General features: G+C 43.7%; 1 protein-coding gene across 1 annotated transcript in view; it reads right to left on the bottom strand.

The window, feature by feature from the left end:
- Positions 1 to 25,793, bottom strand: part of LOC149316672 (olfactomedin-like protein 2B) — a 40,214-nt gene extending 14,421 nt beyond the window's left edge. The window contains exons 1-2 of the mRNA XM_089518328.1: positions 25,674 to 25,793; positions 15,511 to 15,774 (exon numbers count right to left, since the gene is read on the bottom strand). Of these exons, the coding sequence (XP_089374454.1) occupies positions 15,511 to 15,774; positions 25,674 to 25,793 (384 nt within the window). The remainder of the gene's footprint in view (positions 1 to 15,510; positions 15,775 to 25,673) is intronic.
- Between the last annotated feature and the right edge of the window lie 1,877 nt (positions 25,794 to 27,670).

A 27,670-nucleotide genomic window follows, 5' to 3' on the forward strand; every position in this document is an offset into this window, starting at 1 on the left:
TTTGCAATGCTCATCACAACAAACTCATCAGAAATTCAGCCAGTGGGAGGCAAGATGAACTCTAGCATATTTAAAGTATAGCAGTTTCAGTACTGCCAAATTCTATTATTTATTTGGGTATAATTATCCTTAGGGAGTTTTCACAAAAGATTAATCTTAGCATAATTAAGCTGATAAAAGACACTGTACAAGATTTAAGCAGGCTTAAAGCTGGGTCTGTGGGGTAAGACAAATGTGATAAAAATGAATATCATAGCTAGAATTGTTTATGTTATACATGGAGTTCGTCTATTGATATCTTGCAAATATGTCTTTTCCCAGAGATTGGGGGGGGGCTCATTTTCTCCTAGAATTTCAATAAAAGATGCAAATTCCAATCCAAGAGGTTGGGTTTAGTCTTCCAGTTCTTCTTATATACCATTGGGCATGTCTGTTCTCTTGTATTAAATTCTGGACATATCCACTTGCTACTTCATTTCCACACACAAAGGATTTTGAAGTTGAATTGACATTCTCACATACCAATGACATATATATATGTCAGTCCCTGGTTTCTACTCCATTAAATGCATCTGAGGAAGTGGATTTAAGTCTACGAAAGCTCATGCTGCCATTCTTTCAGTTAGGCCAGCCTGGGGGCAGAGTCAGGGCGTAGCGTCCTGATGACACAAGCCCGAATCTACCCCCAGGGTTCCCTGATGCCGTGTGCCACTCCAGATGGCCATATAAAGAAAAAAGAGAAGAAATAATAATCAAACATGAAATGAATCAAGAACTGTAGATGATACATTGCTTTGAATTGTGCTTGGCACCAGAAGATCCTGGATGGCCTGGTTCTGAGTTTTCCAAGCTTGAGTTCTCCAGCCAAACACGTTTGCATAACCCTCTTCAGGGAACTTTGCAAATTAGCCCTCTGGAACACAATCCAGTTCCTAGATGACAAGGAATCTGACTCAAGTGCCAACAATCCACTGGAAGCATTGCAGAAGGACACAGGGAGCAATGACGAAGGGATGCCCTCTAGAGGAGTCTTGAGTCTGGTGTTAGTCAAGCACGCAAAAACAGGACATGAATCACAACAGTGCACAAAAAACTAAATCAAATCTGAATAAAAGCAGCAGCCTCACAATGGAGTCACACCATGCATCCATCAAGCCCAATATTATCCATTTTCTGACCAACTGGCAAGAGTAGTTTCCAAAGTTTCAGACTCTTTCCCAGAACTACTAGCAAAGATGGCTTTTACTAGAGATTACTGGGAGTGAAGCTGGGATTCTCTGCTTCCAAACATGCAGCAGCCCACTCAAAAAAAGAGTTACTTCTAAATTCTTTGTTAGAAGCTTACTTGTTTGTTTTTTAAAAAACTGGATACAGTCAGTAACAGAAGATCTATTAACCAGACTTCTCCAGTTGTGGTGGATTATAAATTCCATCATCCCCAGCCAGCATTACGAAGGGCTATGTTGGTTGGAAGGGGAATTTAGTCTGACAAATTAGTGGGTGATGTCCATGTTAGAGAAGGCTGCTGTGATACATATGACAGCTGAAACTGAACCTTCATATTCAAATGTAGCAGTCCTGAAAACTAGACCAGGAGAGGGAAGGAATGCAGGAAGGTGACCCATTCACTTTCCCAAAGCCTCTGGACTTGATGGACCCTGTTTTGATCCAGTAAGATGATTCTTACTGACTAGTAAGATGTGAAATACTGACGCAAGTATTTTTGTACATGTCAACCTTTCCATGCCACAGTAATATCTCATTAACAAAGTTTTATCAAAACTGCAATATCTGCAGCATCAAGATATTAAGTGCAGCAATGGAATGATTGGCTTGTCTCTTCAAGCATTTACCATTCCTACAGTGGTCTAAATCCTGTTCCTAGTTCAAACTACAATGGATTCGCTGAATCAGTGGGATTTACCTATAATTTGATCAAATGTATCTATACTAGTTAGGATTAATCCACAAGACATCAACACATTCTCTATATGAGAACACAAAACATTGCTAGCTGCCTGCAGCAAAGGGTGTCATTAAAGCGACTGGAATATCACCAGGTTGTAGACCACTGGGAAGAAAGAGAGCTTATGGCAATTTCAGGAGGCCAGTGGCCTCTTTTCTGCCCCTCTGGCAGACCACCAAAAAAGCCAAAACATGAAAAGAAGGAAACCAAAAGTGGCCTAAAGTTTATTTTTGATTTTGAAAAATAGTTTTCTTTCTCTTTCTTTCCTTTTCTTTGTGGTTTTTGGTTTCTGTTTTTACATTGTCCCTGTGGTAAGGACAGGCAAATGCTATAACCTCTTCTGCTCTCGATTTACATCCTGAATAGATTGCTAAACAAAGGAAAACGTCTCACCTCTCATGCTAGAAAAGGAGTTGGGAAAAGGAAAGTGATGTCCTCAGATGGGGGGGAATCTCAAGGGGGGGAAATATATAGAGGGCTCTTTTATGCTACTGTCTGTGCACCAATCACACTATGAATTTCACACAACTCCAAGTAATTACTAGTATTGAACATTTGTAGTGGGCCATTGGTATACACTGGAATTTGGTTCCAAGATGCCCTGTGGATACCAAAATCCATGGATGCTCAAGTCCCTTTATATGCAATGGCATAGTAAAATGGCAAAATCAAGGTTTGCTTTGTGAAATTTTTAAATATATATATATTTTTCAACCATGAATGGTTGAAACCATGGATATAGAGGCCTCATTGTATAGTGTTCACACAGTCATAGTTCTTTCTATACAGTCCGTCCTCGCCTTACGCGGGGGATCCGCTCTGGATCCCACCGCGTAAGGCAAATTCCGCCTATGCTCGAGCCCCATTGGAAACAATGGGGCTCGTGCGCGGCAGCACGGTGGCGTGCGGGGTGCAACGGGCGCGCGCAGCCCCGCGCGCACCCCACGGCTTGAGCGCGTATGCTCAAGGCTGCGTATGGTGCGCCCGCGTATGGCGCGGGCGCGCTGTATATCATTTTGTTAAAACACCATAGTATAGTAGATGACATTATCCTTCTCATATTGCTGTAAGTGTGGTGGGTATGGCTGAGAGACAGTGGCTTGCACAAAATCATCTAGTGAGTTTCTAGTAATAGCAAGAACCAAGCCAAGATCTTCTCCTTAGGTCATTGCAGATTCTGAGCCAATGTGTTACAACTGCTTACTAGACAAATGAAAAAACTGTAGTATCAGGTTGAACACAGTACTGGGCTGGCTAGGTCTTTCATCCTGACAGTTCAAATACAGACACACACATACACACACACACCCCGCATATTATGTGAGGCAGCCGTTCCAAGATGCTTTGCATAATGTGATTTTCATGTAAAATCCAGAATCCTTTTTCTCTTTCCAAAATGTACAGTGGAGGCATTGCAGCTATCAAAAACAATTACTATTATCCTCCTAATGTACAGGTATCATCAGAAGGGGAGTGTCAGAAGGTGCTACTGAATTGTAGCACAAGGAGGAGGTCAATGGTTTGATATCAATGTTGGAGCAGATGTTGTCAATGGTTAGACTACAATGTCAGGAGACACTGTTAATGGCTCAGGGGCATCAGTTGCCTAAAGCTTTTGAAAGAGCATTGTAATAGGAAGTTGTTGCCTCTTTCTTCTTAACTCATCCAAGTGTTGCTGCAAAGGTTGTAATCCTAAAGTGATCATGCAGATTACTTTAATGCTGCGTTCCATCCCAGGATCATATTCCATATTTTTTTTCCTTTAATGACTGTGCAATTTGAAACACTACTACAAACTGCTAAAATAAACTCTGCTTCTGCTTCCATTTCTTCCTCTTTCTCTAAAGAGGTCTTAACAAGCTCCTCCAATTTCTAATTGGTTAACACTTCCTCCTGGTTGTTGATATATTCCTCCACTTCTTCAGCCAGCAGTAGGAAAATCCTTCTCCTCCAGTTTGTCTTGCTGCATCAATGATTCTACTAACATCTCCACCAATCCCCAGGTTAGCATGAAAACCTTGCACAGCGTTACTCCATAAGTTTTTCCAGCAGGCAATTTTATTTCATCCATTGCAGCTTTGATTAACATTATAATGTCAGCAATAGTGAAAGATTTCTAGCACTGCATGATGCCCACAGTAGGATCTGCATCACTGCTGCTACAAAGCACTCAAATACCAGGTATGTGTATGTGGTCTTTACAAAACAAATGACACCCTGGTCAAGGGACTGTATCAATAAAGTTGTATTGAGAGACAAGAAAACAACATGGATATTTCATGGGTATTTCATTACGACTTGCTTTGGGTGGTGTCCTTTCTCCTGAATCAACTGCTTAAACTGTTCTGGAAATGTGGCAGCAGCTTCTTCATTGGCAGGCTCAGCCTCTCTCATCAATATAACATTTTTAAGTCCATGGCTATCCCTAATCTGTGCAACCATCCCTTACTTGCAATAACTGGCTTGGTGGCACTTGTTTCAGTGGATGCCCCATTGAGGTCTTCATACAGGCTCAATGCTTTCTGGTGCCACACCTTACTGTCAATGGGAACACATTTTCTGTTGATATCTTCTACCTACAAATTTAAAGCCTTCTCCATTTTTACTATAAGCCTATCACACACTCTGGACATAAATTTTACAGTCTGAGATGCCACATCAAAACTACCATGAATTTCTTTTTTCCCCTTTTACAATTTCATGCACAGAAGATAAATTCTTACCATAGATCTTAGCAATCTCAGAATATGAAGGTTTTTTTTCTTTTTTAATCATATTCAGAACTCTCACCTTCTGATTCAGATAAAGTACTTTGTGTATTTTCTTTGGCTTATCTGGATTGCCACTGTTGTGCTTTGGGGCCATTATTCATGGGCATGACACCTTCACTGGTGCAACCAGCATGAGCGACAAACAACAGGAGCCACTCTGTGCTGAACATGAGGTAGTATGAGCAATATGGGATAGCATGAGCTGCACTGAGGGGGTCTTCATGTTCAATTAAAACTGCATAATACGAACTCACACATAAAACCTGGCTCACCTGTGTATAACATAGTACAGTGGAAAGATGCAGAAATGTGTTCTCTCTGTTCATTTACTTTCTTATTATGCTATAATATGTATTGTCCAAATTCAGAAGATCAACCAAGAATGGTGATAGATAGGTTAAAAAAAAAACCCTACTAATGCCACTCCCCACCTCACAAGATGGGCAGCTCCTCTAGCAAGCTCAAACATGTATGAACAAAAGGACAAAGAAAGTGCATGGATAGGAGCAGACTACATAAAGGCATTAAGCAAGAGAGAGTGAGCTGGTAGAACACACTGGTAAAAAATATGCCTCTGAGATCATTTCCTTTGGCTGCCTGTAGCAAGTGATTTTCACTGTACGTCAGCCCTTTCCCAGTTCTGCAGTTGTTAAAAGGGTTATAATTAGTTTATGTATGCAAAATGTTTTGCAGCCTAAAAGAACTATACAAATTCCATGTATTAATATATTATTACCTCTTAAATGAAGTGTAGCAGGAGCATGGACCATGCAGCACATTACTGCGCAGAAGAGCTATTGTAATTTTAGACTGCCTAACCTACCATAGCAATAGCAAGTACATTTCTATACTGCTTATCTATGCACTTAAGCACTCTCTAAGTGGTTTACAAAGTGTGAGCTAATTGCCCCCAACAATCTGGGTACTCATTTTAGCAACCTCAGAAGGATGCAAGCCTGAATTGAGCTTGAACCCTTTTTGCTGATACTGAACTCGCAACCTTATAGTTTGTGACTGAGTGACAGTGGTACAGGCATTTAACCACTGCACCACCAGGGCTTTTCACAAAGACTGCCTACTCTAACCATAGCACACATAAACTGTAAATGCCTTTGTTTCCAAAAGATGACCCAAGTGCTGTAGGATATTTTCCCCACAGAATGAGTAACACAATGCAGTACAACCCAATGCCCTGCATGCCTACAGCTCATTGACTTGAGGTTATATATTTCCCTTTTAAAAAAAATTCAAATTTCCACACTCTTTGGGAATGTAGACTAGTTAAGATGCATATATGACACCCTATGATTTTCCAGACTAACAGGCGTTCCTACAATCTATGTGGTTACCCATCCACCACTTTCACTCAGTTCCCCAAACCAATGATTTTCAAATTCTGTTCAAGACAACTCTGAGTTTGTTGGAAGCTTATAGGCTGTCAGGCTAAAACAAAACAAATGAACAAAACCCCACAAAAATAAGAATCAGCAATATCAAAAAGATGGCTCATGTCTTGTTTTCTAGAATTTACTCTCATTTCACGGGCTCCTTGTGCCTCAAGACATGTGTGTACACCTTAGAACAGGGTGGGGAACCTTCTGCCAAGAGCTGCATTCCCTCTGGGATAATCTATTGGCACCAAATGGGGCCATCCCTGTTCAGCCACTTGAAACGGCTAAATTTTCCATAAACACTGTAGTTGGGTTTCTTAGCAGATGAACTACGTAGAAAGGTTCCTTGAAAGCAGGGAATTTGAAATTCACTGCCTTAAGCCACTACCCTCTGCCTCCAGTAGCTACCCAATTGCTCACCCAACCAAACTTCCAGAGCATCTTTCTGGATTACAGATTTTACTAGATCTTATTCTGTTCACTCTTCTAGCAAGATCCCAGCCCATAATTTCTTCTCCTTGGAGTCAGATGCAGGTTTTTGTCTTGGTGAGACATTGGGTCTAACTCCCCCACTCCATGCCACCCACCCACTGCTGTTGCTTTCCTCACTCCAGCAAAGGAAAGGGGTTAAAGGAGAGAGTGTCCCTCTCAGACAGAAATGTGAAGCTTGCTCCATCACACAATGGGATTCAGCCCAAGGGCTGAATTCCCATGTTACCCCAGAAGGAAAGTTGGTGGAAGCAGCAGCAAAGTGCTGTTCTTCCATTCTGTTTCCCCTCCAGCCAAGAAACAGTTCTCCCCTGGGAAAAAGGGAAGCATTCCAGTATCCTGTGTCCCTGAGGCAGGATCCCTACCAGGATCTGGGTCACATAATACACGAGAGAGAAATCAGCATTGCTACAACCGTTACTTCATACTTTGGAAATGGAGTGGGGTGCTGAAAGAGGAAGCTTCCAAATGAGACAAATCTATAAAAAAGGAGTAACCAACATTAAGAGGAGTGAGTGTGAGTAGGAAAGAGATGTTTAAACATTTCTTGCTGTAACAGAACATTTTACTCCAAGGAGAGGAAGGCATAACCTTGCCAAGCTGCAAGGCTGTGAAGAAAGTGAAAAACAAGTTTGAAGGTCACAAAGAGGCCTGGTGTGATTTGTAAGAATTTGCTAATTTATTAAAGTGAAATCTGACAGTAAATGAAGGTGGTCCTTACATATCCAACACTGGCTGCTTATCACCTGGCTGCTCTGAGAACAAAGGAGCTGCTGCTGGTCAGATTGTTAACTGGGTTACAGTTTATGTGAGCTAGGGCAGACAAGAGGCAATGGTGGAGGGCTCAAGTTTCAAATCTTCCAGGAACAACACTGCAAAGAAAACTGTCACAACTGTCTCCACTTTCATTTTGGGCTCAAAGCCTCATAAAGCAGAAAAGAAGGGAAGACAACAGTTACCAGAATAAACCATGGGCTTCTCACATTTGGGCTGGCACTGTGGGACAGCTGTCCACTTTTCCAGCAGGATACATGCAAACAAGTGTGGATCATCCATAGAACCAGGAAGATTTGTCCCAAAGTGCCTGTTCCACACTACAGGCACTGAATGCTGGGAACTCAATGGTACCTCTGTAAACCCTCAGCAGTGGCCATAGAGCTTCAAGTAATAAGATTCATATGATCAGCCCCATGGGACTGTCCTGGGAATCTTGCTGTACTTATCAGAAAGGCATCATTTTGGAATAAGGTTTCTCAACCAGGGTTCCCTGGAACACTTGGGTTCTGCAGGGGGTTGTTAGAGATTCACTGCAAGTTAGTGACTGAGAACACAGAAAAAAAAATTTAGTTGCAGATATAGTAAAAATTTGTTCCTGAAAATTATTTTATTATATTTATTAAAAGTTGAGAAGGACTCTCAAAGAGACAACATCTGGCTCCTGTTGCCAACAGCTACCAGAAACTTATGTCAGTCTGATCCAGCAGGAGCACTCACAGCTAACATCCAATTGGGATGAGCCCCACATAATGACAAATAAATGGAAGACTGATTCTGCAAAGCAAGATTAGAAATAAATGCTTTGCATCATTGCTTATTGTAAAGCAAATCGACAATATTCAAAGACCAACAGTTTTTTTTTCATTCAGATTTTACTTCAGCTGGGAATTGAGCACACTTGCACATGTAATTTTTAGGCACATTCTTCTCCTGCTCCTCCACCCCCTGCAATGCATTAGAGATCTACCACATCCACCACATGCTGCCACGTACACAGCTTCCCTCGGCAGTACATTCCCAAAAGCAGCAAGTTCAAAATTTGCAACAAAGGGCAAGGCACCACAAGCTGTGTTTTGCCAACAATTAACCTCTTCCCGCCAAGTCTACATTCACACCAAACTAAGAGATGCAAAACTGTTTCAGACTCATTAACAATATTATATGACCTCAGAAAAATTGTCTAGAATGTATAAAGGAGTTTCTAACGTATGTTGGAAATATGAGAAACATGAAAGGGGCATTTTATCATATGTGGTGGGCATGTGAAACAGTTAAAAAAATTGGATTCAAGTGCATGTGTCGATGCAGAGGATTTTAAAGATTAATATTAAATTAAAATAAAATCTGTTTCTTTTGCAATTATTGGATACACAGAGATCCATGGAAGATTACTGCAATGTATGACCACAGCAGCAAGATTGTTACACACAAAGATGGAAGAATTCAACATTACCTGCTATGCAGGAATGGTTTGTGAAACTGACAGACTTCATAGAAATGGAAAAATTGTCCTGTTTGATTAGTGACATTTTTCAAAGATTCCGAACCCTTTATAGATGTTTTGCAAAGAAAGGGAAAAAAAGAAAATTACTTGGTAACTTATAGTTTTATTACAAAGAATATTATTAGAATTCAAAAGAATTTGTTGTAATATTGGAGAGAGAGGCATGAATAACTAATTACAGTTGCCCCTCCTAAACTCGTGGATCTGAAATCTGCACCCTCGACTATCCGTGGAGGGACAACCTCCGCTATGTGTAATGGGGCACACACCCAATGTGCACACCATTCAAGCCTATGAGGCTTGAATATGTGCGAGCCTTGATTTTTGCGGGGAGGTCCGGAATGGATCCCACACAAAAACGGAGGGCCATCTGTGTATGTATATATAACTGCTGAAATGAAGATCAGGAGTCATCTTTTCATTCTCTTTTTATTTCTTTTCTTCTTCTTTTACCTATTTGTGTTTCTATGTTTATTTCTAATTTCTGTAACTTTTTAATGTACTTTCAAAATTCGGAATAAAAATATACCCCAAAAAGAGTAATTGACCATATTAAGTATTTATGTTGTGCTTTTTGTGCTCAGTGTTCCACACAATTGTCTTGTTATAATCCTAACAATAACCCTGGAGATAGGTCACAATTATTCTCATCTCATGTAGCAGGTGGCATCAACAGAGTGAGACCATACAATAATTTGCCTCAAAAAGATCGAGAGCTCACTGTAGAAGTTATAATGAAAGTCGAATGAGGGCCAGTGTGGTGTTGGCCTATTATCAAGGAGATCTAAGATCAACAAAATTTATTTATTTATTTAAGAATTAATTTATTAATTTAATAATAATAATTTAATAAAAGAAGAAGAAGAAGAAGAAGAAGAAGAAGAAGAAGAAGAAGTCCCCAATTCAGACAACTCATTGGATGATCTTGAACCAATCACCCTCCTTCTATCTAACCAGGGCCACAGTGTTGCTGTGCAGATAAAAATGGGGAAGAGCGTATACCTCTGTGTAGGAAAGGCAGGATAAAAACTCATAAATAAAAACAATCACTCCAGGGTCTCCCTGACATATCTCTGTCTTAGCCACCAATGCTACACCAACAGCTCTCAAAATTTAGCCCCTTACTAAGGTTCACCTAACTGTCTGTTTCTTCTATCCCTCCCATCCCAACTGGCTTGTTTACCCACATTTTCCTTCCCTAGATGCTAAATGTATATTTTTTGCTCCAGGACATCTCTTAGTTATGCTGTTCTGCAAAGTGCCATGTATACTGGTACCACCAACCAGGTGTTGGGACCGTATATAAAGGATGAGAAAATAGCACAGGACCCTGACAATTCTCTCTGCTTTATATCACATTCAGGCATGTCTTTGAAAGTACTAAAATCAGTGTCTGACATCAAAAACAAATCATAGAATCATAGTTGGAAGACACTGCAAGGGCCATCCAGTCCAACCCCCTGCCATGCAGGAAATCTAAAACAAAGCATCCCTGTCAGGTGGTCATCCAGCCTCTGTTTGAAAACCTCCAAGGAAGGAGACTCCATTACACTCTGAGGGAGTCTGTTCTACTGTCGAATAGCCCTTACTGTCAGGAAGTTCCTCCTAATGTTGAGGTGGAATCTCTTTTCCTGTAGCTTGCATCAGTTTGTTGGAAATATCACTTTCTTGAGAATGGCTAGAAACTCAGGAAAGTGGGAGAGATTGTTGAATCAGAGCATACACAGAGGAATATGAGCGAGCAGGAAAACTAGGTCCACTATATCTCCCAGTCCCACATGTCCCCAATAAAAACACAGTCACTTGGTTAAAGTGAATAATAAAACAAGTTTACTTACAAAAGCATGTGGTATGAAGTAACACACAGGTCGAGCTTCATGTTGCAAGAAAAATAAGGTAGGAAAAAGTAGGTTACATACATCTCAGAAAAGTTTCTTCTCAGCATGCAAGGAAGGCATCTTCTCTTGAGCAAGGAGAGGGCAAGAGAGAGATGGTGGCTCTTTCTCTCAGGGACAAAAGGCAAAAGGTGTGCTCTTGGGTAAACAGAAAATGGAGGAGGGGCTGTGAGTAAACAATAAGACCACCATAGACATGCATTACTAGAAGGTCTCAGCATGTGAAGTTGCTGTATTCCAACACATTTGCACCGGGTCCTAGTCTCTGAATCAGCAGAAAACAAGTTAGCTCCCTCCTCAGTATGACATCCCTTCAAGTATTTAAACAGGGCTATCATATCACCTCTTAACCTTCTCCAGGCTAAACATCTCCAGCTCCCTAAGGCGTTCCTCGTAGGGCATGGTTTCCAGACCCTTCACTATTTTAGTTGCTCTCCTTTGGACATGCTCCAGTTTCTCAACATCCTTTTAAAATTGTGGTGCCCAGAACTGGACACAATATTCCAGGTGGGGCCTGACCAGAGCAGAATAGAGTGGAACTATTACTTCCCTTGATCTAGACACTATACTTCTATTGATGCAGCCTAAAATCGCATTGGCCTTGTTAGCTGCCGAATCACACTGTTGACTCATGTTTAATTTGTGATCTACTTGGACTCCTAGATCCCTTTCACATGTAGTTTCATTCAGCCAGGTGTCCTCCATCTGTGCATTTCATTTTTCAGCCCTAAGTGCAGTATCTTGCATTTCTCCATGTTGAAATTCATTTTGTCAGCTTTGGCCCAGCTTTGTAGTCTACTGGTATTCAGATCATCTGCAAATTTGATAAGTATACCCCCAATTCTGTCATCCAAGTCATTGATAAAGAATGAATAAAGAAAGACTAAGACTCCAAAGGTCAATCCCCATAAAATGCATGTACTGTGAATGGATGGTTTGTTGTCCTGAGAGGGGATGCTCAACTTCATCTTAGGTTGGGATGCCCCAACCCTGACATCCCTGGTGGAGTGGTCATCTACACCCAGGTAATATCCCAGTCAGACTTACTGCCATACACTGTATTACTGAGCATGCATTTGAAGATTTTTCATCTGCTGTACAATGTACCTTGAAGACCTCTCAGAAAATACCATTGGTTCAAAATGCAGCCATTAAACTGAAAATTGAAACAAATGGAACATATCCTTTTGTTTTGACCAACCACACTGGCTGTTGGTTCACTCACACACAGTTAAAGTGCTGGTGATGATGCTCAGAACCTTAAAGACTATCTTGTTCAGTTTGAACTCACTGATGTTAAGATTGTTTTCTCAGGCTCTTTTCAACCTCTCCCAACTTTTGGAGATGAGCATGATGGCAATATGAAAATGGGCCTTTTAAGCTGTGTCCCCACATCTGCCATTGTAGTTAAATTAAATTATATTTATCCAGCCCTCAGACTAATTTCCAGCAGCCCCTGCAAATGGTTGATTCAGGCCTCTGACAAGGTTAATCTGTCCCATTCCTGATAGCCAGTCACTAGGAAAAGCCCTGCCAACTGCTGGCTCTGGCCTCACTCATTGCTAGCCCCTGACTGCCCAACTGGCAATAGATTTGTTGGGGAATTCAAGTTTCCTAAGGCTTCAGTCTTTGGTAGGGAAACAAAAATATTAAAAATATCAAAGCCAAGCCTGTTAGGGTCTTGCTTTTAAATCTTGCTTAAGATGCTTCTATAAGAACTGAGGCTGACACAAATAGCTTGTAGTTTAAAAACAAAACTTTACTAATGGCTTAAATCTACATGTGCACGGAAGCTACATCCTAACCTATCTAGTGAATAGTTCAGGTAAAAGAAGGAGTTTGTATCTCACCATCTTTCGGAGGAAAGTTGAGAGAGCATGGTGATGGAGAGACTTAAGGGAAGTCAGGAGAGATCTATTGTAGTGAGAACTTCCTAAGGAAGTCACTTAGATCACATGATCTGTTTACCAACTTACAAAGGTATTTATTGTCCTTGTAATTTAGCAGAACCAAATGGCATGCAAATAGAGACAGAAGACAGTAGAAATGCAGGAAAATCCTATCTATCTCAGGAGGGGGAGAGAGAATGCAATATTTTCCAACAAGATTACAGAGAGAAAATGTCACTGAAAGAAAAAAGATTCTCTACCCCTGGTTTAAAGCTATATTTAAAAACGTTCCTACTCCCTGAAGGCCACACATTCCTGTTTTTCACATTTACACTACAGTAAAGGATGATGACATCCAAAATGAAGATCCAGTAAAGATCTCCTCATGATCCTTTACTTTCACCACAAAATCAATCCAGTTAGGACATTTTCATGACTGGAGTGTCCTTTTGTGCCTCTGCTTTCCCACATCTTTGCTGCATAGACACAATTGAGTGTCACAACTGGAATGTAGTAATCGAGGGGTATAACCTATTTCAGAGAAATAAACCAAACAGAAAGGGACAGGAGTAGAATTATGTCAGGGATATTTACACGTGTGAAGAGATCCATGACTTAAAAACTGGAAGCCAAGTTGAGAGCATCTGGGTAAAAATTAAGGGAGAAAAAAACAACAGTGTTATCATTGTGGGGGTCTACTACAGACCCCCCAAGTCAGATGAGGACTTGCATGATGCCTTTCTGGAACAGATGAACACATATTCAGAAAGGAAAGATGCAGCAGTAATAGGGGATTTCTACTATCCTGATATTTGTTAAGAAGTCAGACACTGCTAAAAAGTTAAGGTACAACAAATTTCTCACAGGCCTTGTAGACAATTTCATTGTCCTGAAAGTGGAAGGGCAACAAGTGGATGAAGATCTATTTTAGATCTGGGACAAAACTGACAAAATTAAAAATATTAATTTCAACAGAGAGAAAATGTAAGGTACTACACTCAGGCAGAAAAAAATGAAAGGCTCAGATATATGATGAGGAACACAAGGCTTGACACCGGTACAAGTGAAAGAGATCTGGTAGCATTCCACAGGTTGAGCATGATGCAGCAGCTTAAAAATCTAATATGATCCTAGGCTGCAGCAATGGAAGTGTGGCATGTAGATCAAGGGAAGTAATAGTACTATATTCTGCTTTGGTCAGACCTCACCTTAAATTCTGTATCCAGTTCTGGGCACCACAATTCAAGAGGAATATTGACAAGTTAAACATGTCCAGAGGAGGGTGACCAAAATGATGAATGGTCTGGAAACCATGCCCTGTGAAGAGCAGCTTAGGGAGCTGAATATGTTTAGCCTGGAGAAGAGAAGGTTAAGAGGTGATACGATAGCCCTGTTTAAATATTTGAAGGGCTGTCCTATTGAGGATGGTGAAAGCTTGTTTTCTGCTGCTCCAGAGAATAGAACACAGAGCAATGGATGCAAGGTACAGTAAAAGAGATTCCACCTCAACATTAGGAGGAACTTCCTGACAGTAAGGGCTGTTCAACAGTGGGGCATGCTGCTTCAGTATAATGGAGTCTCCTTCTCTGGAGATTTTAAACAGAGGCTGGATCACCATCTGTCGGGGAGGGAGGTCAGTAGTCTGTTCCTGTATGGCAGAAGGGGGTTGGACTGGATGGCCCTTGTGGTCTTTTCCAATCCTATGATTCTATTAATTGTTTCCCAGCTTGCCCTGGAGAGCCTACAATGTGGGACTGCAGCATTTGGTCAGCATGCAGAAGATTCCTAACTCAGTCCCAAGCTTGGCCAACCCAAAAGGGATGCAGGTAACAAGGCTGGGGAGCCCAAATATCCAATTACATCTTGGGTAGCTTCTTATATTCCTCTGCCTAAGAAAGTAAGGACAATCTGGGGGATCAAGACAGCACTGGGGTGAGTAAATTAGCCACAATGACCAAGGGATTCTGGGAGTTGTAGTCAAAAAAAGGATTTAATTCAATTTCCAATTTAAAAGGATACACAGAAAATAACTAAGCTGAAGAATATTTCTCACCTACTGACATCCAAGCCACAAGTAAGCAGCAGCTGCATCTGTGAGCCTTTTTTTGTGCTGTCCCCCCTTTTGTTCTTTCTGGACAACCTGACAGTAATTCCTCTGAAATGTCACCCTTTGCTAAATTAACACGATGTTAGGGAAATGCTGTTGTGTTGGACAATCTCAAGGAAATGCTCTCTCCAAGTCTTGTTATAGCAAAGAAATTCCTTTAATGAGCACTGAAAGTTGCACTGAAAATACTTGCTTAGACGAATATGAATAGGCATCAAGGCAGCAGACTTCTAGAAAGTCCCTCACCCTTGGAGAGGCAGTTTAGCTGTACTGGAATGTGGCCAATGAAAGAAACAGAAACCTGTGTCTTGCAACATGCTAGCAAGTAGTGGCCACAGAGGTTGCTTCAAGGGCAAAGAAAAGTTACTCTTAGGATTACTATAGAAGTAAGTTTGAGGATAACATTTCCAGTAAGGTAATGGCCGGGGGAATCTTTCTGGTTATCATTTAAAAGCTAACACTTACAAGATCTAGGTATGCTACTGTTTTTGCCTATCTTTTTTCCTCACCCCAGCAACAAGCCGTCCAAAACTCATTGTTGTTTGAAGATGGGAAGAACATTTTTGTACTACAATTCCCATTCTAGTCAGCATAGCTAATGGCAAGGAATGCTGAAAGGTGCCATTCATTTAGCAACATCTGGAGGGCTACAAAATTTCTATCCCAGATTTAGGAAGTGGGGAGTTTTAAAACCCATAAAAAAGTGCCTGAAGGCAAATACCTTGAAGTCCTTGCTGTCTGCTTCTTGCAGCTTCTTCAGCCGGAAGTCTCCTTCACAGGGGTTCAGAGCAGATGGTGGTGCCACACATGAACATTTGCATTCTGGTCCAGACGTTATTGTTTCTACCACGTAAAAATCCTCTGGTTTGGATGCTCCTTCATTCACCCTCTGGCAGGCACTTCTGCTCAGGGGCCTCACCACACACTTGCACTGACAGTTTGGGCCTTCGGATACTGCCTTCACTTTGTCATAATCACCCAGCAACTAGGCAAGGAAAAGGAACAAAAATATAAGCTGGTCAATTTGTTTGGAAAGTAGCCCTTCCCCCGTCCCCAACTATGTGTATGCTTTTGTGGAGTGTTTGGGAGAGGCACAGACATTCTGAAATCCTGAAGAAATAGGTCACTGGTTTAAAATATTGCTTACTCTTAGCATTTTCTGTTCCTTGGGTATCTGGGAAAGTAATTTCTTCCACTACCCAGCCCTCCCAAACCAACTTAGTTCATCTCCCCTCAAATATATTTGGCCTCTCTGTAAAGGGTTTTGGGAAATTAAAAAGGAACAATTATCAAACCCTTCATTCCAGAATGATCTCATTTAAATCAGAGCCAGTTGGGAAGTTCCCCTGAACAGGCCTTATTGATATGAACAGGAGTTGCCCTAGGATCTCTGCTCTCCCAATTACTTAAGTGTGGCTTATGTAAGAAAATTTCCCATGAGTTCTCATGAGACTGCACCAGATAAAACATTATGGTATTCTTGAAATAAAGGGGGTAAGGTCAATCCCATAACAAACTTTCCTGGAAGCATGCAAGACATGCATGCATGCCCTCTTAACAAAAAGATAAGACCTTTAGTTGAGCTCTGAAACAGAACAGCACATCTGGCTCAGCCCAAAGCCACTCTCTTAACAACTGTCAATGCCATTCAGAAAATTTCCTTTAGAGGGATACTGAGACACAAAACTGGAGAATAAAAAATAGACCAAGTGCATATTTTTCTTATTGTATGCTGAGCTTTCCAATGGTGGAGACCCTTATTCAAGTGTCGAGTAGAATGAAGTGTCTTGAGGCCAGTGTTTAGCAACAAACACTGAAATTTGCTACTAAGGGCACATTTAAAGAGAAACATTTTACCTATCTACCTTTACTGATGTTTTCAACAAAAAGAAGGCAATGAATACTGATCATTATCCCTTTCTTTTGGTTCATGTGGGAACCAATGATACTGCAAGGCACAGCCTTCAGAATATCATAAGGGATTATGAGGCTTTGGGTAGGAAGTTGAACGAGACAGATGCAAAGGATGTCATCTCATCTTCTCCCAGTCAAAGGGCATGGTCCAGGAAGGGAAAAGAAAATAGCGGATGTAAACAACTGGCTCCGCAGATGGTGCCGCCAAGAACAATTTGGATTCTTGGATCATGGTCTGAGGTTCCATGAGGAAGGACCTCTGGCAAGGAATGGGTTGCATCTCACACCAGTTGGCAGAAACGTTTTTGCCAGGAGGGCTTTAAACTGAGTTATGTGGGGGAGGGAGACAGTATTCTGGAAGGCAAAAGGGATAGAAAAAATAGCCAAACTGTCATAGAAGGAACAAGACAAACAGTGCAAGGACCCAAAAGTGGGAGGCAAAAAAAACTTGCACAGGCAGCAAGTAGGGGGGACCCATGGTTTAAGATGTCTTTACACTAATGCTCAATAAGCAAGATGAACTTGAACTCCTAGTACTACAAAGCAAATATGATATAATAGGCATTACTGAAACCTGGTGGGATGAGTCTCATGATTGGAATGGAGAAATACAGGGGTATAACCTTTTCAAGAGAAACAGGCCAAACAGGAAAGGAGGAGGAATAGTCTTATATGTCGGACATTTACACCAGTGAAGAGATCCAGGACATCAATCCTGGAAACCAAGTGGAGAGCATCTGGATAAAAATTAAAGGGGAGGGAAACAACAGGGATGTTATTGTGGGAGTCTACTACAGACCCCCGAGTCAGACGGAGGAACTGGATGATGCCTTTCTAGAACAGATGACCACACACTCAGAAAGGAGAGATGTAGTAGTGATGGGGGACTTCAATTATCCTGATATTTGCTGGAATTCAAACTCAGCCAAATCCTCAAGGTCTAGCGAATTCCTCACTTGCCTCAAAGACAATTTCATTGTCCAAAAGGTGGAAGAGGCAACAAGAGGATCAGCTTTTTTGGATCTGATCCTAACCAACAGGGATGACCTAGTTAATGGAGTGCAAGGGGTGGGATCCTTAGGTGGAACTGATCATGTTCTCCTGGAGTTTGTTATACAATGGAAAGGAGTAGCCAGGCATAGTCAGACATGCATCCTAGACTTTAGGAGAGCAGATTTTAGTAAACTTAGAGAAATACTGGGGGTGATCCCATGGTCAGGAATACTAAAAGAGAAGGGAGTTCAAGATGGATGGGGCTTTCTGAAAAGGGAGATACTGAAAGCACAATTTCAAACAGTTCCAATGAGGAAGAAAAATGGGAGGTGTCTCAAGAAACTAGGATGGAACTAAGGAACTCAAGAAACCAGGATGGATGACTAAGGAACTTTCAACTGAGCTAAATTTTAAACAGAACGTGTATAAGAAATGGAAAAATTGGAAAATCACCAAAGAGGAATTCAAACAAATAGCTAACCTGTGTAGGGGTAAAGTCAGAAAAGCTAAAGCACAGAATGAACTCAGGCTTGCTAGAGAGGTTAAGAACAATAAAAAGGGCTTTTTTGATATGTCCGCAGCAAAAGGAAGAAGAAGGAAATGGTAGGGCCACTGCATGGAGAAGATGGCAAAATGCTAGCAGGGGACATAGAAAAGGCAGAATTACTCAACACCTTCTTTGCCTCAGTCTTCTCAGAAAAGGAAAAGGCTGCTCAACCTGAGAATAATGGAGCAGAAGACAGAATAGGGGAATTTCAGCACAGAATAAGTAAGGAGATAGTACAGGAATACCTGGTTAATCTAAATGAATACAGTATATGTCTCCAGGACCAGATGAACTACATCCAAGAGTATTAAAAGAACTGGCAAATGTAATATTGGAGGCATTGGCAATAATCTTTGAGAACTCCTGGAGAACAGGAGAAGTCCCAGCAGACTGGAGGAGGGCAAACGTTGTCCCCATCTTCAAAAAGGGAAAAAAAGAGGATCCCAACAATTATCGTCCAGTTAGTCTGACATCTATACCAGGAAGGAGAACATTAAACGGAGAGTCTGTGAACATCTAGAAGGCAATTCCTTAATCACAAAAAGTCAACACGGGTTTCAGAGAAAGAAGTCATGCCAGACAAATCTTATGTCTTTTTTTGATAAAATTACTAGCTTGGTAGATGAAGGGAATGCTGTGGATATAGTATATCTGGATTTCAGTAAGGCCTTTGACAAAGTTGACATTCTTGCAAACAAGCTTGTAGAACGTGGGCTAAACAAGGCAGCTGTTACATGGATTTATAATTGGTTGACCGGCTGAACCCAAAGGGTGCTCAACAATGGCTCCTTTTCATTCTGGAGAGAAGTGACCAGTGGGGTCCCACAGGGCTCTGTCCTGGGCCCAGTGCTATTCAACATCTTTATCAATGACAGAATTGGGGGCATACTCATCAAATTTGCAGATGACACCAAATTAGGAGGAGTAGCTAATACTCCAGAGGACAGGACCAAAATTCAAAATGACCCGAATAGACTAGAAAGCAGGGCCAAAGCTAACAAAATGAAATTCAACACAGAGAAATGGAAGGTACTGCACTTAGGGCAGAAAAATAAAATGCACCCAGATGGGTGACATCTGGCTAAATGAAACTACATGTGAAAGGGATCTGGGAGTCCAAAAGTTGAACATGAGTCAACAGTGTGACGTGGCACCTAAAAAGGCCAATGCAATTTTAGGTTGCATCAATAGAAGTATAGTGTCTAGATCAAGGGAAGTAATAGTGCCACTATTTCTGCTCTGGTCAGGCCCCACCTGGAACATTGTGTCCAGTTCTGGGCACCACAATTTAAAAAGGATGTGGAGAAACTGGAGCATGTCCAAAGGAGGGTGACTAAAATGGTGAAGGGTCTGGAAACCATGTCCTATGAGGAACGACTTAGGGAGCTGGGGATGTTTAGCCTGGAGAAGAGAAGGTTAAGAGGCGATATGATAGCTCTGTTTAAATACTTGAAGGGATGTCATATTGAGGAGGGAGCAAGCTTGTTTTCTGCTGCTCCAGAGACTAGGACCTGGAGCAATGGATGCAAGCTGCAGGAAAAGAGATTCCACCTAAACATAAGGAAGAACTTCCTGAGAGTAAGGGCTGTTCGACAGTGGAACAAACTCCCTCGGGCAGAACTGACATGAGATATGTGTTTGTCATATTTATACTTGTGTCTGCTTTTCTCTTCCTTCTACTTCACATTCCAGTCTCCAGGTGAAGCAGTCTACAGAGACACAAGAATGATCTGGCCTGATGGGTCTAGTTTGATAGTCTGAGCAGACTTCTTTATGTACCACATCAAAACATACAGACTACATGACTTTAACATCATCTCCCCCTTTTCCACCCACATATGCGTATTTTTAAACCATCTTTGCCTAGTGAAGAAACATCTGAAAGGTTGCACAGAAATTATGCCTACAAGGTACTGAGAGTCAGCATGGTGTAGCTGTTTCAGTGTTGGACTAGGACCCTGGGATGCAGGGTTTGAATCCCCGCTCGGCCTTAAGTCACTGGGTGGTTTTAGGCCAGTCAAACACTCTTAGCCTCAGAGGAAGGCAAGGGCAAACCCCTCAATGACTTGAAGACATACAACCACAACAATAAATGTACTACCACAACATAGAGTTTTGTTGTGATTAGGGTTTGACAGTTGAGACATAATACTGGGATGAGCTTCCTTACCCCTGGTTTTGCATGATACCTGAACTGAGTCACAGTTCTGATAGTCAGAAAGTTAAGAAGAAAGAGGAGAGATGCTACAAATAGTCATCCGGAAAAGTAAAATTTCTAAACGCTGGGTTCTGCCACTCTTGTTGTGCAGTTAGGGCACCAATAGGCAGATAAAGACTCTGAAGCATTTTTTTAAATGTAAAAAAGCCTCAAGTAGAAGCCCCAAACATTTTGATTACTCCTGCTTTCTTTTTCATGCCTAAGCCTTGGTTTCAAGCAGTCTTCTGATTAGCTTGCAGGCTGCAGCAGGACGCACTACCCCAGCAGCTGGACATCCATTCAATACACAATTGTTCCTGTAACTTTATGACACTCTCATGCTCCCTCAGGCAACACAACTCCCTGTCTTTCAGATTTGTATATTAAGCCACTATTGTTCTGTTTCATCCTGGAGAGAAGTGACCAGTGGGGTCCCACAGGGCTCTGTCCTGGGCCCAGTACTGTTCAACATCTTTATCAATGACTTGGAGGAAAAAATTGGGAGAATATTTATCAAATTTGCAGATGACACCAAATTAGGAGGAATAGCTAATACTCTAGAGGACAGGATCAAAATTCAAAATGACCTGAATAGACTAGAAAACTGGGCCACAGCTAACAAAATGAACTTCAACAGGGAGAAATGTAAGGTACTGCACTTAGGGCTGAAAAATGAAATGCACAGATATAGGATTGGAGACACCTGGCTGAACAAGACTACATGTGAAAGGGATCTTGGAGTCCAAGTAGACCACAAGTTGAACATAGTCAACAATGCGATGCAGCAGCTAAAAAGGCCAATGTGATTTTAGGCTGTATCAATAGAAGTATAGTGTCTAGATCAAGGGAAGTCATAGTGCCACTATATTCTGCTCTGGTCAGGCCCCACCTGGAATATTGTGTCCAGTTCTGAGCGTCACAATTCAAAAAGGACATTGAGAAACTAGAGCGTGTCCAAAGGAGGGCGACTAAAATGGTGAAGGGTCTGGAAACCACGCCCTATGAGGAACGCCTTAGGGAGCTGGGGATGTTTAGCCTGGAGAAAAGAAGGTTAAGAGGTGATGATAGTCCTGTTTAAATATTTGAAGGGATGTCATATTGAGGACGGAGCAAGCTTGTTTTCTGCTGCTCCAGAGACTAGGACCCGGAGCAATAGATGCAAGCAGCAAGAAAAGAGATTTCACCTCAACATTAGGAGGAATTTCCTGACAGTAAGGGCTGTTCGACAGTGGAACAAACTTCCTCAGAGTGTAGTGGAGTCTCCTTCCTTGGATGTCTTCAAACAGAGGCTGGATGGCCATCTGTCGGGGATGCTTTGATCTGGATTTCCTGCATGGCAGGGGGTTGGACTGGATGGGCCTTGAGTCTCTTCCAGCTCTATGATTCTATGAAGGAGGACAGTTTTTTAACCCATAACTAAATTTAGCAGCTGAGCCATTTCTGCCATTTTATTTTGTTTACAATATGGTGGAGGCTAAATTTATTTGCTGCTTTAGTAATAGAAGCTGATCAAATAAAACATTCTGTGCCCAATTTGCTTCCTTTATATCACCACACACACGTTTGGTATTCCATCAATGCAGCATTAAATATGAGAAGGTTTTCAACTGGCAAAAGGAAGGAGTCTTGTTTGTAAGAAAACTGAAACAAACAGTGTAAATTTATTCAGTTGTGGAGGAAAGTGATGTGGAAACCATCTTCCATCTAAGTAACAATAATTGATTTCATTCACAGTGAAGAGCCAAAGACACTGCCCACTCACTGCATGACTCACTTTAATAAAGAGTTTTGATTTAGTATTTCTGGCTCATTTCAGCAGCTGTTGGAATCCATGGCAGCTGTCAGTTTAAGATGACTTTAGCCACAGGTGAAAGGCAACAGAGGCCGGTTGAAAACTCTAGTTGCTTGCCACAGCTCTACACATATCTCTTCAGAAGGACATGCCACTTAGGAGTAAGTAATATTATGAACAGTGGGCCTTGATAATGAGCACACAGGTAGAGGATTCAACTTACACACAGTGATCCTAAATATGCTACACAACTAAACAAGGTCCTAGAACAGGGGTCGGCAACCTCCGGCCCACGGGCCGGATCCGGCCCCCGGAGGCCTTCGTTGCGGCCCCCGGGGGCGGTTGCCGCCGCCGCCGCCACTGCCGCCGGGCAAAAAAATAATGGCACCCAGATTGGCAAAAAGCCGCGCTGGGTGCCGCCATTTTTCGCCCAAAATGGTGCCGAACTCTCGCGTGAACTTCTTTGAGGTCATGCGAGACTTGGGCGCCATTTTTTCGCCCAAAATGGCGGCGCCCAGAGGTGAAGTCTTGCGCGACCTCAAACAAGGTCGCGCGAGACTTCGGCCTCCAGGAGGCCCGATCCAGCCGTCGGAGCCCTGTTCGAGGGCTCCGGCGATGGCATCGGGCCTCCTGGAGGCCCAATGCCGTCGCTGGCGCCCTCAAAGAGGGCTCCGACGGCCGCATCGGGCCTCTGGAAGGCCCGCTGAAGCCGTCGGAGCCCTATTTGAGGGCAACGGCAGTGGCAGCAGGCCTCCTGGAGGCCCGATGCCATCGGTGGCGCCCTCCAACAGGGCTCCAGCGGCGGCAGCAGGCCTCCAAGAGGCCCGGTGCCGTCACTGGGGTCCTCCAAGAGGCTTTTTTGCCGGCCTCTGACAGGGCCTGGGGCCCCGTCAGGGGCCTGCAAAGATGGGGAGGCCTGGCCCCCGGAGGGTGAAAGCTCCACCCCCAGCACATGGCCCCGCCCCGGAGGGTGGAAGCTCCACTCCTGGCATGTGGCCCCGCCCCCGGAGGGTGGAAGCTCCACCCCTGGCATGCAGCCCCGCCCCCGGAGGGTGGAAGCTCTACCCCCGGCTTCGGCCCCCCAGTCGCCTGAGGGACAGCAACCCGGCCCCCGGCCCAAAAAGGTTGCCTACCCCTGTCCTAGAATGTCAGCCAGATTCAAAAGACAACATGGTCTCTATACCCTTAAAAGTTGTGTAGAAAAAAATTCAGCTGATGCAGTTTCAATTCAAAGCAACATCTACTGCAAATATTTCTACACAACTATCACACCTGTAGGAAGCCTTGTGCTCTTTTGCATCAGTCCAGCCTTAAGCGTTTTCTTAGGAACAGTGAAGAAAGCTGACAGGAAGCAAAGCAATTCATCTGTTGAAGCAGGAGAGTTCTCTGGGGACAATGAGATAAATAACTATATAGGGTCTGCCTTGCTTTGGACTTATCATGAGATGACGTCTCACTGGAAAGGAGGGCAATGTTTGGTAAAGTGGAAGGCAGTAGGAAAAGAGAGATGCCGCACTAGAGATGGCTTAATTTGATCAAGGATGCCTGGGCTCTGAGACTGCAAGACCTGAGCAGGGGAGCCCTTGCAGGGCTCCATGAATTAAATTCCCATGTATGTAGTGCTGCTGGAAGAGCTAAGACACAGCCTTAGTTTATGGATCACTGCCATTCAAAGCTAATGCCACAGAACTGAAAAAAATTATTAGGTGGGTGGCATAATGCCAAGAAGGCTGTCATAAAGCCAAGCTGACTTAAGGGCAAATAATAACAGTAAGACTTCAACATATCAAGCAGCCAGTGAAGATGAAGCAAGTTTACAGAATTTATACTGCAAAGTTATTGTAACATGCAAGATGGCAACCCACACATGCACCTGTATCTCACTGCAGGGCTTGGAAAAGTTACTTTATTGTACTGCAACTACCCAAATTCATCAGACGGGATGGCAGCATGGGGGATTCTTGGCATTATATGTCCCCCCCAATAACCTTTCTCAGTTCTGCGGCATTAGTTTTGAATGGCAAGGATCCAAAAATTACGGCTGTAGCTTAGCTGTTCCAGCAGCACTAGCTATGTTAGAATGTAGTTCATAACTTGTAAAAGTTAACTTTCACAGGCAGCTAGGAATCAGAGTACAGAAACAGGCGTTGTTGTTGTTGTTGTTGTTGTTGTTGTTGTGTGCCTTCACCTTGCTTCCAAGCCACAGACCTCAAGCCCCACTCAATTCCACATAGTCCGCCAAGGGATCCTGAAGCACTTTTGAGACTAACTGGGAAAAAGAAGCTGGTGTGGGCTTTCCTAGACTTGAACTACTATGTTTTCAAAGTGTGAGCTACTTGGGTCCCTTTTGGGGAGAAAGTGGCATTAAAATGAAATCAGTCAATCATTTCCTGAGGAAGTGGGCTCAAGTCTCCAAAAACTCCTGCTGCCAACTTCTTTCTTTCTTTCTTTCTTTCTTTCTTTCTTTCTTTCAGTGAGTTTCACAGGTGCCCAAGATCTCTTTGCATGGTGATTGTCCAGACTAACAGGGTTGCCTTGGGATTCAGTTCCAAACTGGCATCTGGATGCCAGAAGTGCAAACTTCATGGCTGGGTTGGAGGACCAATTTTGAGGGGACTCCAAAGAGAAGACACCCAAAGGTGAGATCCCTGCCCAAAAAAGGCTGAGTGTATTTGGAGACTGGACCCTGGTGCCTTTTTTCCTTTCTGGGGCTGCCTTGGCCCAGACCAGACCCCCAGGGCTCAAGGCAGAAGGAGGGACAGAGATTCCCCCTCGACATTAGGAGGAACTTCCTGGCCCTTAGGACTGTTGGACAGTAGAACACACTCCTTCCTCGGAGTGTGGTGGAGGCTCCTTCTTTGGAGGTCTTTAAGCAGAGCCTGGATGGCCATCTGTCAATAGGGATGCTTTGACTGAGAGTTCCTGCATGGCAGAATGGGGTTGGGCTGGATGGCCCTTGGGGTCTCTTCCAACTCTAGGGTTCTGTGATCCTATGCTCTGGGGGAGGGACAGTCTGCGGCCTTCAGGGTCCTGGGATTGCGCTCCCAAGAGGGGTCTGCTCCCCCTGGACCCCTTTAGCCCCTTGGGCCATCTGCTTCTGAATCCCCTTTCATCCCACTGAGCCTTGGGCCTTTGCCTCCAGGCAGGAAATCCTCTCAAGGGCCAGGCGCTTCGGGGGCCCCTTCCTCCTGCCCCAGGCCAAAGAGAGTTGGAAGAGGCCCCAAGGAGGGTCACCCAGTCCAAGCCCCTTCCTTCCGCCATGCAGGAACTCCCCATCAAAGCAGCCCCTGGGACCCAGGGCCATCCAGCCTCTGCTTGAAGCCCTCCAGGGTAGGAGCCCCAGCTCCTTGGTCCGCAGGGGAGGCTGGGGCTCTGGGGCCCAGGCGTGGCGCCACTCTCTCAGCCCAGTCCGCGGGAAAGGGCCGGGGGAGGTCCTCCTACCTGGGAGAGGATGTTCTCCTGGTTGTCTGCCTCGTCCTGGAGCGAAGAAGAAGAGGAGCAGCAGCTCCAGCTCCAGCAGCCCAGCAGCACCAGCAGCAGCCCCTTCCCCAGCGGCGCCATGGAGGCTCTTCTGGGGGCCAAGGAAGGAAGGACCGGCCAAGAGACAGAGGCAGGGAGCTGGAAGGTAGTCAGCTCAGGCCAGGGCTCCCAGGAGGAGGAGGAAGAAGGAGGAGGAGGAGGAGGAGGAAGGCTCCCCGGCTCCTCCTCTCCTCCTCCTCCTCCTCTGTCCCCTTCCTTCCTTTCTTCTGCCAGGGAGGAGGAGGAGGAGGAGTGGCTCCCCCAATGAAGCCCCGGCCTTTGTCTCTCCTCTGAGTCCAGACCCCCGCAGGGACCCCTCCCTCTCTCTGTTGGATGTGGGTCTAGTGAGTAGGTCTCACAGAGTCATAGAACTGGAAGAGGCCACAGGGACCATCAAGTCCAACCCCCCGCCATTTTTGGAAGGAAGTAGACTCAAACTTAGGAAAGTTCATGCTGCCAATTGCTTTCTTTCAGTTATTCCCCAAAGTGCCACAGTATCTCACTACATGCTTAAAACGGTATAGAAATTAAATGCACATGGATACATTGCAGAGGGTCTGTGTGGTGTAGCGCTTTTAGCACTGGACTATGACTCTGGAGATCAGGGTTTGATTCCCATCTTGACCATGACCTTGGGCAAGTTACACTCTCTCAGCCTCAGGGGAAGGCAATGGCAACCCCCCTCTGAAGGAATCCTGCCAAGAAAACCCCATGAGATGGTGGCCTTAAGTGGGAAACAACTTGAAGGCCCACAACAACAAACAATGCAAAGCACATCTTATGCATCTCCTGCTGCCAAGCACTTTCTTTCAATGAGTCTCAAAGGTTCTGCAAGATCTCTCTACAACAACAACAACAACAATAATTATATCCAACTGCCTCTGAGGAAGTAGGCTGAAGCCTAGGAAAGCTCATGCCACCAACATCTTTCTTTCGGTGAGTCTCACAGACCTCTCTACAGACTGATTCCACAGACTAACACTGCTATATCTGTGAGTTCTAATAGAATCCATGTCAGTCTGGGAAATGGTGGCCAAAGGGTTGGCAGCCCCTCTGGGAGCCTCTGAGGGAAAACAGCTGAGGGCCTGCGCTTTGGGAGACTCCAGCCCAGTTGAGGCTTGCCTCTGAAGAAGGAGAGCCAGTCTAGGAAAGCCCATGCTGCCAACTTCACTCTTTTGGTGAGCCTCAAGGGTGCTACCAGATCCCTTGGCATACTTTCAAGTAAATAGGTTTCCCACACAAGCAAAATTGTGCTCAGACTTCTGCAACACAGGTTGCAACCATACATAGGACATTAGCACGCAAAGAAAATCAGGGGTTTAACCAGCAATTAACCTGTGAACATCACACAATCACAATTAAAGATTTTCACACACAACACATTTAAAGAGCCGCTATCCCAAAGAGCCCTCACTGTCAGTATGTTCCTCCTAATGTTGAGGTGGAATCTCTTTTCCTGTAGCTTGCATCCATTGTTCCGGGTCCTGTTTTCTGGAGCAGCAGAAAACAAGCTTGCTCCCTCCTCAACATGACATCCCTTCAAATATTTAAACAGGGCTTTCATATCATCTCTTAACCTTCTCTTCTCCAGGCTAAACACCCCCAGCTCCCTGAGTCTTTCCTCATAGGGCATGGTTTCCAGGCCCTTCACCATTTTAGTCAGCCTCCTTTAGACACGCTCCAGTTTCTCAATGTCCTTTTTAAATGATGGTGCCCAGGACTGGATACAGTATTCCAGGTGGGGCCTAACCAAAGCACCATTACTTCCCTTGATCTAGACACTATACTTCTATTGATGCAGCCTAAAATTGAGAAAGAGAGAAAGACTGCATGCTAGATGGGTGGACTCAGTTAGGGAGATCAGGGGTCTGAATTTACAAGACCTATGCAGAGCAGTGGATGACAGGGGGCCTTGGAGG

Source organism: Sceloporus occidentalis, unplaced genomic scaffold (genome assembly GCF_023333645.1).
Source record: "Sceloporus occidentalis isolate IW3139 unplaced genomic scaffold, rSceOcc1.0.p SCAF_3, whole genome shotgun sequence".
Taxonomy (NCBI): Eukaryota; Metazoa; Chordata; class Lepidosauria; order Squamata; family Phrynosomatidae; genus Sceloporus; species Sceloporus occidentalis.